This window comes from Stenella coeruleoalba (assembly GCF_951394435.1).
Source record: "Stenella coeruleoalba genome assembly, chromosome: 15".
Taxonomy (NCBI): domain Eukaryota; kingdom Metazoa; phylum Chordata; class Mammalia; order Artiodactyla; family Delphinidae; genus Stenella; species Stenella coeruleoalba.
Window position 1 is genome coordinate 5,734,933 of NC_137161.1, and position 17,774 is coordinate 5,752,706.

The 17,774-nt window shown below is 51.7% G+C and overlaps 1 protein-coding gene across 1 annotated transcript in view; it reads left to right on the forward strand.

Moving 5' to 3' along the window:
- The first annotated feature begins 906 nt into the window (after positions 1–906).
- The window catches only part of BMP7 (bone morphogenetic protein 7), an 88,366-nt gene continuing 71,498 nt past the window's right edge, over positions 907–17,774 (forward strand). Inside the window, exon 1 of the mRNA XM_079944140.1 lies at positions 907–1,837. Within this exon, the coding sequence (XP_079800266.1) occupies positions 1,420–1,837 (418 nt within the window). The 5' untranslated portion in view covers positions 907–1,419. The remainder of the gene's footprint in view (positions 1,838–17,774) is intronic.

Sequence of the window (17,774 nt, forward strand, 5' to 3'; positions counted from 1 at the left end):
TGCCGGGCCGGGATATCTGGTCTCAGGCTGAGGAATGGTTGGGCCCCCAAGGAGGGAGGTGGGGAGGAATTCTCCAGCTCACACAATTTCAGTCATCCAACAAATAACGACTGTGCAGCCACAGTGGCTACCAGGCCCTGGGCTCAAGGACATCTGAGAGAGTCCCACCTCGGCCCCCAGGGAGCTCTGTTTCTAGTGGGAAGGCAAGACAATAAAGAAGGTACGAATAACTCAGTAATGCCAGACGGTGGGAGGAGGAGCTAAGGAAAATAGAACAGGTGTGCGCGGGGGTGACGAGGGGAAGGGACCTTATCTCCGACGGTCTGGGAGGAAGTGGCACCTGAGTGGCACCTGGAGGTGGAGGCTTGGCCAGATGGCAGGGGTGGGGAGGGAGACTGGGAGGGGAGAGAGTTCCAGGCAGAAGGGCTGGCAAGTGCAAGAACAAGCTGGCAACAAGTTCGGGGAGGGATCCGCGTGTCTGGAGTAAGGCGGGGAAGGGGGGGCAAAAGGCCAGAGGGGCTCGGGTGCCACCTCCGCCAGGAAGCCTTCTCGTATCGCCGCGCTTCCTCCACGCTCCCCCAGCTTGCTCTACCGCAGCGCAAATCCCATGGGTGCCGCTCGGGCCTCCTTCCCTGTCCGGACTACGAGTGCGGAGAAAGCAGGGCCGGCTCGGATTCCTCTCTCCGCATCCCCGCGGCGCCCGGCCCGGCGCTGGGCACCCTGTGGGCACTGGGTAAATATTTGCAGAGCGCACTAGAAGGAATGAATGAACCCATTGGGCGCCGCTGGGGGGAGGGCGGGGCCGAGGGCAGGTGGGAGGCCGCCGACGCGGGAGGGGCCCTCGGAAGCCCGTCCTCCTCCTCCCCCTCCCCCTCCCAGGCCCCAGCGCGCACCACTCTGGGGCTCCCGAGGCGGCCTCTCGTGCGATCAAGGGCGCGCAGGGCTGGGAGAGCGACCTGGGGCCCCTCTTCTGGGCGCCGGAGTTCGGAAGAGGGTGGGTCCCCGCCGCCCAAGAGCAAGAGCGCGAGAAGAGCCGGAGGAAGGAGCGCCCGCTCGCCCGCCGCCTCGCTGCCACCCCGGCGCTCGCTCTCCCGGCTCCTAGGTTTGCTGGCTGCTCCTCCCACCCGCGCCCGCCTCTTTGCTCGCGCTCTCGCTCGCTCAAGCCGGTTTCCGAGCCCCACGGTGCGCCCGGGCGAGTGCGGGGCGAGGGGCCCCGGGGCCAGCGCCGAGCCGGGGGCGGGGGTCCGGGCAGAGCGCAGCCGGCCGGGGAGGGGCCATGTCCGGCGCGGGCGCAGAGGGGCCCGTCTACAGCAAGTGACCGAGCGGCGTGGACGGCCGCCTGCCCCGCTCCGTCACCTGGGGCGGCTCGGGCCCCGGTGCCGGGTGCCCGGAGCCCGGGTCGCGCGTAGAGCCGGCGCGATGCACGTGCGCTCGCTGCGCGTCGCGGCGCCCCACAGCTTCGTGGCGCTCTGGGCGCCCCTGTTCCTACTGCGCTCCGCCCTGGCCGACTTCAGCCTGGACAACGAGGTGCACTCAAGCTTCATCCACCGGCGCCTCCGCAGCCAGGAGCGGCGGGAGATGCAGCGCGAGATCCTCTCCATCTTGGGCTTGCCCCATCGCCCGCGTCCCCACCTCCAGGGCAAGCACAACTCGGCGCCCATGTTCATGCTGGACCTGTACAATGCCATGGCGGTGGAGGAGGGCGGCGGGCCCGACGGCCAGGGCTTCTCCTACCCCTACAAGGCCGTCTTCAGTACCCAAGGCCCCCCTCTGGCCAGCCTGCAAGACAGCCACTTTCTCACCGACGCCGACATGGTCATGAGCTTCGTCAACCTCGGTGAGTGAAGGCGGGAGGGAGGGGTGCGCGTCTCGGCCAGGAGTCGCTTTGGGACAGGGAGGGCGCCGCGTCTTGCATCCAGCCCGCCCATCTTTCCACTCCCGGTAGTTTTCAAAACGGCAGTGCCTGGCCGAGGGTCTCCCACCCCCCTGCCTTAGTGGACCCCAAGCTGCGCGCGCCCCAGGTAGGGCGAGCCGGGCTCCTCTGGCCTGTGGGAGTGCGGGGGAAGTAAGGACCGGTCTGAAGCCTGCTCTGGGTTTAGTCGGCGACTGCACCTCTGGGGCGGGAGGCGCCGGGCGGGCCGCGGCTCAGTTCAAAGCGCGGGGCTCGGTCATGTGAGCTGTGCCTGTACGGCTGGGCCCGCGCTACCTGGATTTAAAGGGCCCTGCTCCGCGAAGCTGACTTCCCGCCCTTTCTGAGCCCCTCTCTGCCCTGCCTGGCCCTGGCATCGCGGGCGTTGCGCTCCCTTCCCCGCCCTGGCAAGCCCTACCTGTCCCCTCGCGGTGCGCCCGCCGTAGCGTGCTGCGCGCCCCGAGCGCCTCGGGGCCCCTTTCCTGACCGCTGGGCGCCCCTCTCGCGCTCAGCTCTCCTGGCTGGAGCTGGGGGAAAAAACGTTGCCATTGCGACCTTTCTATTTTAAATATTTAATGATAGGTCCCGGACTGGCAGAATCCATTTTCAGCGTTTATCACGTGTGGCGCGCAAACCACGGCTTCTGGCTATTGGGTGGCGAGGGATCTCCCAGCAGACGCCGCCGGGGGAGGCTAGGGGACCCGGCTTCCGACTGGAGCCGCGACGGCCCCGGGGATCGGAGGCTGGCGCTGCGGCGGGGGTGGTGCCCTCGCTCCATCTGTGCACATTCACCAGACTTGCTCAGACTAACCCCCGACTGCGCGCTATAGAGCTCATGATCAAATATTTGGTTTCTGAGATAACACGCCCCGATAGCGCTGTTTCCCGAGCCGCTTTCATTCTACAAGTGTCACTTGCTGCGAAAATGCGAACGAAGTCAAGACAGCAAACTCACGCCCACCGGCGCTGTGTCAACAGGGAAATAATGATCCTGAAGCCCCCCGCGGGGCACCTGGGGCGTGGATGGAGGGCGCCGGGAAGCGCGGATCAACCTTAATGCTTCCCGCGCCAGATAAGGTCCCTGGAGTTCCCGGGACGCCATTGTCTGTCCTTAATAATAGCCCAAAATCAAATAGTGAAACGAGTTTCAGCGAGCAAGGGGTGGGAGGTTTAGATGCCAAAATGACTTCAAGAAAGTTTAAATTATACTAGGCAGCCTGTTAGAATGAGACAGCTCCATATGTCCAGATTTAGAACCATCTCCAAGATGTATGGGGTGGAAAAAAGCAAGGTGCAGATCAGTGAGGTTACATACGTGCTCGTATGTCATGCTTTCCCACTGGAGGAAGACGCCATGGATTGGAAATAGATTTTATGGGGGCAGGGCAGAACTGGGGCTGGGGCCTTAGGGATTTTATGGGGGCAGGGCAGAACGGGGGCTGGGGCCTTAGGGATTCGGGAGCTGGGGCCTGATTTTTCATTGTCTGCAGTTTTGTGTATGATTTTTTTTTCCATGTGTGTTTGTGACCTATACTAGAAGCTAAAGAAAAATCCCAAATACGTACATATAAATAAATTAATTAAAGCAGAGCTGTGTCTCCATCCTGAAGCCAGGGGTTAACCAGGCCCTTTCTCTGGCTGGGGATTTATGGTATCTTCTGTTCTGTCGGATACCTGTGACTCCCAGTGAATGCCAGCAGGTCCCAGTGGCGGCCTTCAGAGCCTGGCTGAGGTCATTAAAAAGGTATTTGTAAGCCCTGGCTTCTGTGGAGGGCTCTGCAAACGCAGTGCAGAAAGCACCCCGCTGCTTATGGACCAACCGCGTGGCCAGACACGGGCTCCTCCCATGCCCGAAAAGGACCAGGTTGCCAACTGGGCACCTCTGGGAAACTTGGGGCAGGGCTGTTTGCTGCCCCTTGGTAGGGGGGAGCAAGCTGGGACTTGTTTGGGAAGACCACAGCTGGGTGGTTTTCCTCCTCTGGCTGTACACACACCTTTCAACCCGTTAGTCCCATTTCTTTCATCTTGAAAAGACAAAGACCGGCTTGTCTGAGCCTCTTAATCAGTCAGGCTGGCTTTGGGCTTTGTGGGACAGTCCTGACTTTCTCAGGTCTTGCTTTCTGGAGCATCACTCCAAATTAGATGGCAGAGTGGCTTTTAACAGAGAGCACTGACCTTGTTTGCTTTCTTTCTCAGTCCCTAAAACTTTCTCGGTAATTAGTTGGGTGAAGACCTGGACCGCAGTTGGGCAAGACTCTTCCTGTAGATGTTTCTAAGGTTGCCCTTTAATTTCTGCTCGGCAGCAGCATGGGAATAAACCGCCTGTCCCTTCCATTTTGTGGGGTTCTGGGATTTTGCCGCAGGAGGGGCCGGGGGGTAGCAGTGGGGTTGGAGGGGGCGTGTAGGAGACCTGCTTGGAAGCTGAGAAAAAGCACACGATTTTTCCTTGGATTGCAGATCATACTGACCTGTAACATACAAAGTTTTCTAAAGATGCGTTTAGTCTCACACTTTTACTAAGAGTGAGAAAAACGTCGTTTGTTCATATGCAGCTATTACTTGTTACCTTGCAGGGGACCTGGGGGAGACCTTGAAGGGAGACTGACTTTCTCCACCACCCTCTCCTCCCCTCAAAGCCCCCTCCTCCTTCCACCACCCCCTACTCCCTCATTGCATACCGCTGCTGTCCTGCAGTGCTCTGGGGGACTTCGGCCTGAAGTCTGAAGGCTTTTGCAGAGCTGGTGCGTTTATTCTTCCGTCTGCAGCCAAACTGGTTTTTGTTCCTCTAAGTCGTTCTCCTCAGAATTCAAGCTTTTTGCCAGGCTGAGTGGGATCTAAACTAGAGAGGGAACTAGAGGAGAATTTATGACAAAACCAGGTGCTGAGAATGAGGACCTCAGACCGCACCTTGTGACAAAGACCAGCCTGTACAATAAAGCCCCTGTAATGCTAGCTGAGCTGCCGGAGGGAGACTTACATCTTCCCAGGCTGGGCCTCTTAAGTTCAATGGCGAGATTTGTAAACTGGTTTGGATTAACAAGCCCCCAACTCCTCTGTGCAGACTTAAGTTTGGAATTCAAAACAGGCTACCCTCTCTTAAACTGTCCCCAGGCAATGTGAGTTCTGCAGACTGAATCCCGAAGATAGTTGCCCTCCCCCCGCTTCTTTCTTTGGAGAAGTCCAGCAGCTCCTTTTGGTATCTTCTAAAGAAGCCCCTGGCACTGGGGGTGTGCGATCCACATTTATCTCTGGTCCAGGTTCTGAAGGAACCAAATTTGTTTAATCTTTGAAGCTAAATTGAAAAGAGGGGAAGTTAGAAACCTATCCTTATTGGGCTCAGTGTCTAAAAGTGGCTTTTGTTAATGTAGTCGAGGAGTGGGGAGAAGGCCGTTCAGTTTTACTTTTATTTTATACCATCTGGCGATCCTTTTTGTTGACAAGTGTTTGGCATTAAGATCTCTCCTTTTGCCCCTTCAGAACAGGCCCTACCACTGTAGAGTATTAGAAAAAGATTCTGTTACAGTTTAAAAATTTCCTTCAGGGAGTGCTTGCCGAGGGAGCACAGGCTGCAGGCGCTCGCAGCTGTAACCTGGCTTGTGTTAAAATTTGGAAGGGGCTGCCCCACATTCCAGCACTGGAGTGCCGGCCCTCACTGGTGAGCAGCCAGAGGTTAATATAGATGTCACACAGCCTTCCCTCCTTCTTTCTTTCTTTCTCTCTTTCTGCAGTGTCTTCGCTATAGGAGTGCACCAACAGCTGTGTTTTTAGTAACCCTTTCAACATCACTTCTTTTAAACCTCATTTTCCTGCTTATATAAATCAAAGATCTTCTCCCCCCTCCCCCCAAGGATATATGTGACCCAGGTTTGAACTTTGGGGGGGTCTTTGTATTTCCCTTCTGGAATCAGAGCAGGTTAAGGCCGAAGCCTGGATGCCAGCTCGCGTGGCCAACAGTTTTGGTGTTTATTCCAGAGTTGTCACTTGGTTGTGGGGCGGCCCTTGAAGGGGTAAGGGAGGAGGCCTAGGGAAGCGAAGGGGGGGCTTCTCTGAACGCACAGAGAGAGGAAACAGCTTCTGAGATGCAGCTCCTGCGAGCTTCGGGTCGGGGCCTTCCGCAGCGTCGTAGCCTGTCAAGCCTCTGCCGGGATAAACACAGCTGGCCCGCGAACCCTTGACCAGCAGCGTGCCTGCGACGTGAGCGAATATCACGTGTCCACTGAGCTCGGAGAGGATGATGACTTCATTCCAGGGAGAGCCTCATCTAAGTTGATTGATCACCCCTATCGCTTTAATATCTTTTTTTTCCCCTATTGGGTAAGGTCATATTTGGCCCATTGCAAGAATCAGAGTGTCCTAACACTCCCCCAGTCTCCACCCTTCCCCAGCCTGCCCATCCATTTCACCAGCTGACTATTTTGAATGGAGAGCCCTTTGCACCAAGTGGCTGGCCACGTTCATTCTTTGGCGATCACTCTTCAGACCTAGCTGGGGGCTGTCGGCACGGCTGCTTTTTGGCCGGCCTCTGCTTTAATGCACTCTGGCCGTGTCACCGGGCTTAGGGCACAGGCAGGGATGTGTGGGACCTGTCACGTTATTGTCAGAAGGAATGCATGGATTAGCCTGTAAAACGTGGCGGTGGGAGAGCGCTGCAGCTGTGTACACTTATTATAAAAGATTTAAGTCCCACTGGTAAAATCAGTACGTTGAATTGCATGACCCTCTGCTTTTAATTAGTTTAAGTCAAATGCGCCGGTGCCATTTTGCCCCCTCTCGCCTTCGTGGGGTGAGGAAATACCAATATTTACATAGAAACTCTTAATTTGTGGTAAAAATGATAACACGTTTAGCTTTGCACACCCAAAGTGCTCCAACTGGATGGATCCCGGATCAATGTGGAGTCGTGGGGTGATGTCACCTGGGCGAGGGGGCAGGGCGGCCACATCAGTGACGTTTGTCGCCTGGACCCAGGACCCAGGATGTGGTCGCAGGTGCCTGTACCGGTGGGTGCAGTGCGTGAAGAGGCTGGTCTTTCAAGAAACTAGCCGACTCTGTCTTTGCAAGCCAGATACGTTGCGATTCAACCCCATGATGTAAAATCTTTTAAGCATTCTTACAAAATTGTGAAGCGAAGCGGCAGTTGCCTTTCTGGTTGTTTTGCGTCTGTTCTCCCAGCATGCTGGGTCCTTTGTACTGGGCAGCTCAAGGCACAGTACTTTATTTATTCCAGAGCTTCAGATGCTTTTCTTTCCAATTCCTGAAACAGTTTATAGAGGAAGGGGGGTGCTTTCACTGCAAATGATCCCATGTACAACCACAGCTATTATGTGAACCGTTCGGTATTAGCTGTGTGTTCAGCTGCACTTGAAATCTGGGTTTTGCAGCAAATGGCATTTGACAAATAATATTTGACAAAAAATGTGACTTGGTATTTCTTAATATGGAACAGATATTTCCCAGTTAACCTTCTGCGGGGAAAAATTGCTCTAACCCGATGTGAAATGGCAGTGCCGATGAATACCAGGGCTGCCGCTGTGTGCTTCCCCCGCTCTCCAAAGTGGAGTGTTTATGATTTGGGGGCATATTAGCAGTGCATGAGGCTTGACACTTACTTATGTGAAACTCAGAGTAGCATGTGCGATGCCGTCCTTTCAACATTTGTGTCGGGAGGCATTGCTGGGAGCCGAGAAAAGCCTTTGCTGATCCGCGTGGAGTGGATTGAATTAATGACAACTCCAAGAGCACCAGTTTTAGGGTAAATTGCTTTATTGTTTTGGAGCCAGGGTGCTTATAATCCGGTTCCTGTACAAACATGTTTAACGTGTGTTAATGCATTTGCAAACCAGGGCCTCTCAGCACAACCCTGCTTTTCATTAATTGATGTCGGTAGCATGGTACAGTATTTCAAAGAGCTGGCCAAGTATAAACTGTGTTTCCAATTTCCTTCCTTTCCTGTGTTTGGAATGCCAATGTTAATTTGTTCCCATGCAGGAGCAGGGGCTGCCAACTGCGGCTTTCTATAAAGGGCTTCACGGTGAAGGCTTCCAGCCCTCGCTGATGCTTGGGGCTGCCTGGCCAAGTTTCCTGACACTTTGCAGCTAATTCTGGGTGATATATGGAGTGGGGGGTTGGGGGGCTTCACTGCCGTGTAACGGAAGTTCTCGGTGACAGCAGAGGGTGTGACTTGGCAAGAGAGAACAGAATGGCATCCACACTGATTCTCTTTAGACACAGCTTCAACCCATGTGTCTGTTTCCACTATGGTTGCCTATTAGCTGTGTGACCTTGAGCAAGTTACTTAACGTCTCTGAGTTTGTTTCTTCGTCTTAGAAATCTGGTTAAGAATCCGCTCCTCCACAGACTCTCATGAAGACAAAATCATATCTCTCTTGGGTAGAGTCGGGCACCAAGTAGGTGCACAATAAATGGTAAACCTTGTTTGTACTTTGGTGGCCAGATCACTATTCACTTCGGTATAATAGTCCAAATTTCCCTTTTTAAGTACTTGATCTTAAAGTACCAAGATTAAGCCACCCATGTTGTTTTAGAGATATGAAGAAAATGACCCCAAAGATGTATATCTTTGTATATATGTGTATCCCCCGCTCCCCAACGACACGTGCATTTTCCTCCTCTTCAGAGATCAGTGACATTTGAGCACACCAGACTCCTTTGAGGATAAGTAGAGTCTAATGCTGACTTTCTCTTGATTTTAAGCATCTATGGCTATTTAAAAACTTTCCTACTAGGGAACCTAAAACTCGTATGAGGGGTGTACAGGAACTCTCTACTATCCTTGCAACTTCTCTCTGAATCGAAAATTATTCCAAAATAAAAACTTTTAATTTCAGAAACTCGCATTACTGACATATTTCTTCCCACCCCTTCCTGGAAGGTGGTCAAAGTACAAATTGTCTTTTCCTTGATTCAAGGGAGTGACAAGCCCAAAGCATTCATTAACAGACCAGCACAACTTCCCCACTTTTTATGGGAGCAGGTGCAAGACTGCCCGCCCCCCGCTCTCCCAGCTGCGGTTGGGATAACAAAGTCCCAAGTGGATTCAGTGCCTTTAGAAGCCTCTGGAGACCAGAGGATGGTGAAGGTCTCCGGGGCCTGAGTCTCGGGGTGGGCTTTCTCACACAAGGTTTCCCATAAATTCTCTTCAGCTCTTTCTGTACCGTTAGAAAACTCTGACTTAGCGAGTATTAAGGTTCCCACATCTTTGAGGTCACGTGTTATTCTTTCACATCTTTATCTCCCCAGAGTAGCTTTCAAGTTTCACTCTTTTGTTGTCTGGCTTAATTAAATTTGGCTGTGAATAAAAACTTGCACTGTTTCCAAAATTGTGGACTTGCATGTTTTTAAACATTGGAGTTAGGCCTGTACCATCTTGTAATGCCAGCCTCTCTCTTGCCTTCATGTAGTTTGAAGAAAAAAAAAGAATCCAAGCAGTTAGCATGACCATCTACCTAGAATGGCCCCAGGGCTCGTCTGCCCAGCAATTTAACAACTCACTCAAAGGCAGGAGGGTTTTTCTGTGGTTTCGATGGCTTGTGTTTTGGCCTTTGATAAAGGACTTTTTCTTGACTATTTTCTCAGACGTTCTCCCCGTCCCGCCCTAGCACTGCCTTGCAGAATTCTCATGGCACAGAAGGTACTCGCACATTGGCAGCTTGCGTGCGTGCGAGGGGTGAGGATGTTCCACGGCAGCGTCTTCGAGTGTGTTTTGAACTTGCATCCCCGCTAGGAAACCTTTGAGTACACACCCTAAACACAAATAGATCGTTTAACTACTCCTGTTTTAGGATGGTGTGCACTTTATAAGACAAAGACTAAAATAGAAGTTTAAGTAGGAGGCACTAAAGATAAAAAAATGCAAAATTCTGATGTTCATTAATACACATTTTAACTCATGCATCGTTAGTAATTAATGCAAAGATTACAAGTTTAATTCATTAGCAAGACAAATGTAATTTTGCTGTCCCTAAGATTTTCAGTGTGATGGAATTTGATCTTTCACAGCTCATGGTTCAACAGTTTGGGGTCAGCGAGCTAAAGGTCTGGTCCTAAATTTTGATTATTTTGATCCTTCGTCTAGTCAGCATCAAGAGTTCACAAAGAGCCCCACAATCTCGGTAGCTTGAAACCACAGAGCTTTGTTGTTCTTTTGTTATGGCTGCATCGTGGGTTGGCAGGGGGCTCTGCACACTGGCCGGGCGGGAGGGTGTTCAGATCTCCAGGCCATGGAGCTGCCGCCCTCTTGAAAGTCACCAGTTATGGTCCCAAAGGGAAAGACAGTGTGGCTTGCGCACGGGCTTTTCATCTTGCCAGCAGGAAGCTACACGGGCGCTTCTGCCTGCATTGCATTGGTCACAGCCTGTCACATGGTCAGTCCTGACCCAAGGAGGCAGGAGATGACAGTCCCACCCTAAGCTTGGAAAGGGGAGCACCAGAAAGCGCCTGGGAAGTGACACTCATGACGACCACACTGTCGCAGGCGAAGGCTCTCTCACGGGGTAAAACGATGGAAATAGAACAGGTGAATTGCTGGCTGCGTTACTGAAAACAAGGTCTGTGTTTTTCAGTTTCATCCATCAGTTATGCAGAGATGCTTGTTGAAGCCCAGCCAGGAAGTCCCCATTTTCCCTGACGCCCGTCAGTCCTTGAAATTTACTTAGTTGCGATTATAATCTTTCCCGCCCCACGTCCCAGTGGATCCCTCTTGCCCCCCCTAAGTGCTTGCACCCCATTTTGGAGACCAGTGTTTCTAGAATCTTCCTGATCACTGAGGTATTCACGTGGTTCAACAAGAATAACCACTTCTCTCCATTCCCACTTGTAAAATGACTCGCCTCTTTAGGACTTGTCTTTCAGCAAAAGCACGCTTCGGCGGCACTCGGGTTCACTACCCAGAGAATTAAGGAGCCTGACTCCGGCCCCAGCTCAAGAGGCCCTTGCCCTAGCCAGGGTCTGTCCGGGCTGTGCAGGTGACTGTCTTGTCCTGAGGTCTTGCTTTTTCTTCCTGGGCTTCAGAGGCACTTCCTCGTCCAGGCAGGATCTTGCAAGGCTGAACCTAGAAACTGAATTCAGAGACTCCTTCATTATCTAAACGCATCGCTGAAGTAAATCACAGTGATAACGTGGGAGGGTTGTGCTCTTTCTGTAGCACTAATGGATTTATAACAGCCTCCCTTATCAGGCTCCTTATTTAATTCTCTCAGGTTCTGCAAAGCAAGTCGTAGCATTCCCATTTTAAGGAGGAAGAGACGGAAGGGCCCCGAACTTGCAGAGCTAGGCAGCGGTGGGGTTGGCATTTGAAACCAGCTCTTGCTGAATGTAAACCCATTCACTCTTCCTCCCGGCCCCGTGGAGGTGCGTGAATGGGGGAGACGGGGCACAAGGGCAGTGGTGATGAGACCACCAGAACAGCCTCCAAGCCCTTGACCTTGGCTTTGTGGTTCTGTGCTCTGAAGAGGAAGATAAAGATAAGTTATCCATCCTGCTTGTGGAAACTCCCCTCTGCTCTGTCTCTATGGCTTAAGAATTATCGACGGGGCAAAGGGCCCCGAGTGCCCATGTACTGGGGCTCCTGCATGCACCCCACACCTACTTGATGGGAAAATTCCAGAGGCAGCTAGGGACTGGTATTTTAATAGCGATACCTCAAGACACTGTATTGAAAAGATCATGGAGGTGGTTTTTACCATATGTACTGGAATAAATATTGCATATTGTTTGTAATAGCATCGTCACCACCAGCCTAAATGTCCACGAGCAGGGGATTGGAGAAATACATTTGTAATAAATTTATTTATAAATGTGTAAGAAACCAGAAGGGAATGCAAGAATTTCTTTTTTATGTATCCACTTAGACTCGGACAGAATGTCAAGAGGGAGAAAGCCAGTTGTAGGAGGATGTTTAGGGTGTAAGCGTTTGTCGTTGTGTCAAAACAGACACACACAAGAGCATCAGATAATACTGTGTATCGTTTGTGGGCTCATATATGTGTGGTAACACTATGGAAACATGGCGGTAGGACTCACACCAACCGCCTTTGGGGAGGGAGGCAAGGGATGGGATTGGGGAGAAATTTTAAATAAATTCCAACTGTTCTGGTCAAGTTTCCTTTATTTTAATAATAAGAAACCATTCGGAAGTGCAGTGTGGTATCCTGGACTGGATCTTGGAACAGAACAAGGGCAATAGTGGAAAAACTGGTGCAATCTGAAAAAAAAATCAGGAGTCTGGTTAATAGTAACCCATCGATATCAAATTCTTATTTTTGACAAGTGTCCCACGGTTATGGAAGATGTGAACCTTGGGGGAATCTGGGTGAGGGTCCACGGGAACTTTATACTGTCTTTGCAACTTTTCTATAAAGCTATTCTAAAATAAAAAGTTTATGGGAAAACCAGGAAGCAACCGTGATATTAACTCCTGCAAATTCTTAGTTTTGTGGGTACCTGGATATTAGTTACATTTTCCTCTGCATTCTTCTTTGTGATTACATTTTTCCAAGCACCGGTGAATCAGAAATCTCTCCTACTGGAGACAAGAGAGTCTTGGCCGGAAGCTCAGCCCTGAGGTGGCTCTTGGTGGTGTGGCCCCAGGGAACCCGTCTTAGAGTGTATTCAGGGTATCATGCCCCAAAGGCCAATAACTCATCAATCCACAGACCCATCAACATGACGGGGCCTCAGCCGGCAAATGAAAACCCCACGTGGCAGTGTCCCGAGACCTTCAAAACTCTCCCTGCCTCGGTTCACGAGGTGCCCCGTGTAAGGCAGTCCTCCGTTTATAAGCAAGAAAGAGAGGGGAGGGGGTCGTTTTAGGTCTTTCAGTTTTCCTCTTGGTCCTGAACTTTGTGAAATGTCCCCCCACCCTCTTCCGTCTTCTCAGGTTCCATTTTCTGACTCACTTGACCTAACATTTGTTGAGGGAGAAGCCCTTAAAAATGGCAGTGGGGCCTCAGAACCTTCCAGGGCTAGTAAACGTTTATGGGGTGGAGGCACCCGTTGGTCATTTCCTTTAGGAGGAGACAGTAAATGAAGCCACTTGCCTTATACCTGCTCAAACCTGGGGCTCCTAATTGTCTTAATATACTGGGGGCGGGGGGTGAGGGTGCGGGGGGATGGGAGAGGAGATCCAGAAATCTCTGGTTCTCATGTGCCTCAAACACCCTAGGAACTTGGAAGTGGCCCTTTCACGCAGGTGTAGAGCAGGGTTTCCCAGCCGCAGCGCTGTTGACATTTTCAGCCCGACTCTTCTCTGCCGGGGGGCATCCTGGGCGCTGTAGAATGTTGAGGAGCATCGCTGAGCTCCACGCATGAGCGGCCAGGAGTGGCCTCCAGTTTGACAACCACAGTGTCTCCAGACATAGCCAGATGTGCCCTGAGGGGCAGAGGAGCCCCCGGCGGAGAACCACTGGTTTGGGGTAACTCTCCTCCAACTGGGAAATTGACTTGGGAGCCTGTGCTTCAAACCCATTGGCCCATGGCCGTGAGCGGGGAAAGCGGCATTTTCGGATGGATGGATCGTTTTCCGGTTGAAAGGAAGACAGAGTGCAAGCAAAACGTGAGCCCTCTCCTGGGGACCCAGCTCTGCCTGGATTTGAAACAGCCTGGAGACGAAAAGGAGGTCAGATCTCTCAAGAGCAGGCATTGTCTCCCGGGAACCAAAATATTTTTACAGCACCTTTTGCCCGATGATACTAAAAACTTATTAAACACACACTTAGAACTGGTCTCTCTTTATTCCCCTCCGCCAGCTTCTCAGGAGGAAATAGGGCAAACCTCTCTCTTACCTTGTTCCCCTCCAGCAGGTAACCTGCTGGGGGGAGGGGCGTGAGCCAGGAAGCTGCATTTTCCATTTCTCACTGCAGCTCAGAGCTACGGTAAATAAAGCAGGGAGACCCGCTGATTTTTGTGCAGACTGTGAGCCAGAATGGCTTTTACATTTTTCAAAAAGGGTGATTAAAGAAGAGTATTCCATGATGTGAAAATGAGATGAAATCCAGACTCCAGTGTCTATAAAGCTTTATCGGAACTCGTTTTGTTTGCGTCTTCTCTGTGGCCGCTTTCATGCTCCATCCACAGAGCTGAGTGGTTGCAACAGAGACGGTGTGGTCTCCAAAGCCTAGAATATTTATTATCTGGCCTGCTATAGAAGTTTGCTGACTCCTGCTTTAGACTGCCCATGCCCTCTACCTGGGGAAGGGTAAATAGTAAAAAAAAGTCTGGGTTTTATCTGACCCCTCTGTCCTCTGCAGACGTCCAGTGACACATAGACAACCCTCTCTCTTCCCGGATGTGGGAGGGCCTCCTCTGAGTTTGCACAAACTCTTAGTTAAACAGATTGCTCCTCTGAAGACTTCCTGGCATCCTTCATGTGGGTCGTGCGTCACAAGTTCCCACCAAAGCGATCAGGTAGACTGCACAGCTTTTCCTAAATTCGCTTCATCCCAGCAGCCCCGTCCCATGTTCTCTTTTTAAAAAAATTGTCCTAAGACGTCTCAGGTGATAGTTAAGACTGGCTCTGGGGTCGGACCTGAGTCTAAATCCCACCTCTGCTACTTGTTAGCTCTGTGACCTTGGGCAGGTTATGAAACTCTGGGTCCCCATTTCCTCCTCTGGGTTCGTGTTGGTGCCTGCCACCTGGGCTGCTGTGAGGATCCGTCCCCTCCGCGGTGGCGGGAGGAGAGCTGAGCATGGTGCCCACGTGGCAGCTGGTGCCCCATACGTAACGTTACTGGCCGGCAGCAACGCTGTCACTTGCCTGGCCAAAACTCGGACCACTCTGGGCGTGGCCTGCCTGTGCAGGTCCTCCGTGCAGCTCTCCGTGTAGGGCAGTGGGATGCACCGCCCGGCACCTTCTGGGGATGGGAACGGCGTGGGCACGTGTCCCACCAACTGAGTGCTGTGGGATTTGGGTCGGGGTGGTCCTCCCTTAGCCGGGATGCCCCGTGATGAAGCTGGAAGCTGGCCTCTGTTGACTGGGCACGAGGCAAAGCAGGAAGCTGGTTTTGTTATTACGGGTCCTGTTATACTAGAAAGTTACCTCTTGCTGATTATAATCTGTGTTTATCCGTGCAGAGGTTTAAGGAAACACCAGATCATCAGGGCTAACCCTCCGCGCGTCCGCCAGCTTAGGGCACAGACAGCCCCTCAGATTTAGACACTTGTCTATGGGCGGGCCTACTCTTAAAAAAATGAATAACAAAAATTTTACAGTAAAATTGTACCCTTTTCTCTCTTTTTTTTTTTCCCCTGAACTCTGTTTATGTCAGACTTAGTAGCATTTCCTGTGCCTGACATTTTGTTTTGTTTTTGTTTTTTTGTGGTACGCGGGCCTCTCACTGTTGTGGCCTCTCCCGTTGCGGAGCACAGGCTCGGGACGCACAGGCCCAGCGGCCATGGTTCACGGGCCCAGCCGCTCCGCGGCACGTGGGATCTTCCCGGACCGGGGCACGAACCCGCGTCCCCTGCATCGGCAGGTGGACTCTCAACCACTGCGCCACCAGGGAAGCCCCCGACATTTTTTGATATGGGCAACTGACCTCCACCTGAAGTGAGGACCCACCCATGCCGGTCATTCTTCAAATAGCACGATTTCCACATTTATTCTTATGTGTGAGGAAACTGGGACGCAGGGGTGACAAGTCATTTGCCCAGCTTTGGGGACAGCAGGTCTGTCTGGCTTTGAGTCCCGGGTCACTGGTGTGTGACCTCATGCAGGTGACCGGAGGCATTCAAGTGCTCTGGGACCCAGCTTCTGTCTTGGTCAGCTTGGGCTCCCGTAACAAAACACCATTTTCTGGGTAGCTGAAACATCAGACGTTTATTTCTTGTAGTTTTGGAGGCTGGAAGTCCGAGATCAGGGTGCGTGCATGGCTGGGTTCTGTTCTCTCTGGCTTGCAGACGGCTGCCCTCTCGCTGTGTCCTCACATGATGGGGAGAGGGGTCAAGTCTCTTCCTCTTCTTATACGGGCGCTAATCCCATCGCTTCATGACCTCATCTATACCTGATCACCTCCCAAAGACCGCACCTCCTAATACCATCGTGTTGGAGGTTAGGGTTCAACACATGAATCTGGGGGACCCAATTTAGTTCATAGCAGTCCCCCTCTCATATGGTGTGGCTTAGGGCCCAGGGCAGCTGGGATTAAATGGGGTGATGGCAGCCATCTCTCAGTAAACAGGGGCTGCCCCGGTACTGCCTTTGGAGCCCAGTCTGGCTGCGGAATCTCTTTGAGGTCCTTCTGTAAACACGGGTGTGGCCCGATGTCCTGACTTGTCCTCACTGGGGACGCCTGTAAGTTCCTCTCCAGGTCCTCACACTTAAGACCCAGCATTTTCCTAAGTAGCTTCACGTTTGAAAAACCGTATTTATATTATTTATTCAAATCCCATTCTAGATTTTGACGAGGCCTGGACATTTTAAGAGCAGTGTGATGCGGCATCTGCCCCTTTTTGGGGGCAGTGGGTCAGACAGAAACTGGGCAGAGTGAACATGACCTTTGGAATCCCTTAGGAAGCTGCCGTGTTGGAGATGGACACACTCCGTGTAAGTCCCTGCTGCTGGTTTTTCTTCCAGCATTGGGGTACTTTGCCACTTCTTCCGTGGCCCATGAGATGAAACAGTTGGCTTAAGTTTAGTGCCATATTATACCAAAATACCTTTTTTTTTAAAAAAAAAAATATATTATTTATTTATTTATTGGCTGCATCGAGTCTTGGTTGTAGCACACGGGATCTTTCGTTGGGGCTCGCGGGCTTCTCTCTCGTTGGGGCTTGCGGGCTTAGTTGCCCCGCGGCATGCGGGCTCTTAGTTCCGTGACCAGGCATCGAACCCGCGTCCTCTGTAGTGGAAGGCAGATTCTTAACCACTGGACCGCCAGGGAAGTCCCCGAAAATACTTATTTTTAAACACTAGCACCACTCTCATGAACAGGAAGTGCTGTAAGATATATACATCCCAAAGCCTGCTCCTTGTTTCTGTGGAGAGGAATGATGTCTCATTTAGGACTTGTTCTAAGTCACAGTATACCTGCCTAACAGTGGCTTCAGCATTAAAAACATGTCAGTATCTCCCATAACAGCAATTCTGCGAAGTGATTCCAAGTTTGGGGTAGCAGCTCAGTAATATCATCCAGGTATCCATGAGCTTTCCCCCTTGCCTTCACCCTCCTCTAATGTCTTATGTCTGTTACCTCACGGTTACAGGATGGCTGCTACAGCCCCAGACATCACATCTTCATATAATCTCACGTTCAAGGCAAGAGAAAGGGAAAGGGTCCAAAGAGCTCTCCTAGCTTATCTGTCTCCTGGCTTCCTAGACATTCCCTAGAAGTCTTCTCTGTAAGTCCCCTGGCCCAAACTGGTTCACAAGGCCAGATCTTGCTACAAGGAAGGATGGAAAGGAATGAAACTGGCTTCTGGCCCACACAGTAGGAGGGAAAGCTTGGGGAAGGAAAGTGCATTGGAAGTGTTCGTTATGTAGCCACATTCAAATAATCTAAGTTGTTTCTCTCTCCCTCTTTGTCGTTGTTGCCTCTGTGGTGTATAGGTGGATTTATAGAAGTTATTTGCACATGTGATTTGACTCAACTCTTCACTATGCCCAGATAAATGGGGACCCTGAGCTAGTTTCCAAAGTCTCCAAATAATAGCGTGCCGCAGTGAATATATGCAGAAGTTGGGTTGCATGTTGGCATTAATTCAACCAGACCCTCTGCAGCCCATGGAGGGACTTCAGTTCCTCTTTAAACTGGAACCTGTGAGTAGGTATACCTCTCGCCCTGACTTTGAAGACTGCGTGGGATTCTGGCCAACAGCCAGTTGCCTGCTGAAAACTATCTTTATTTTATCA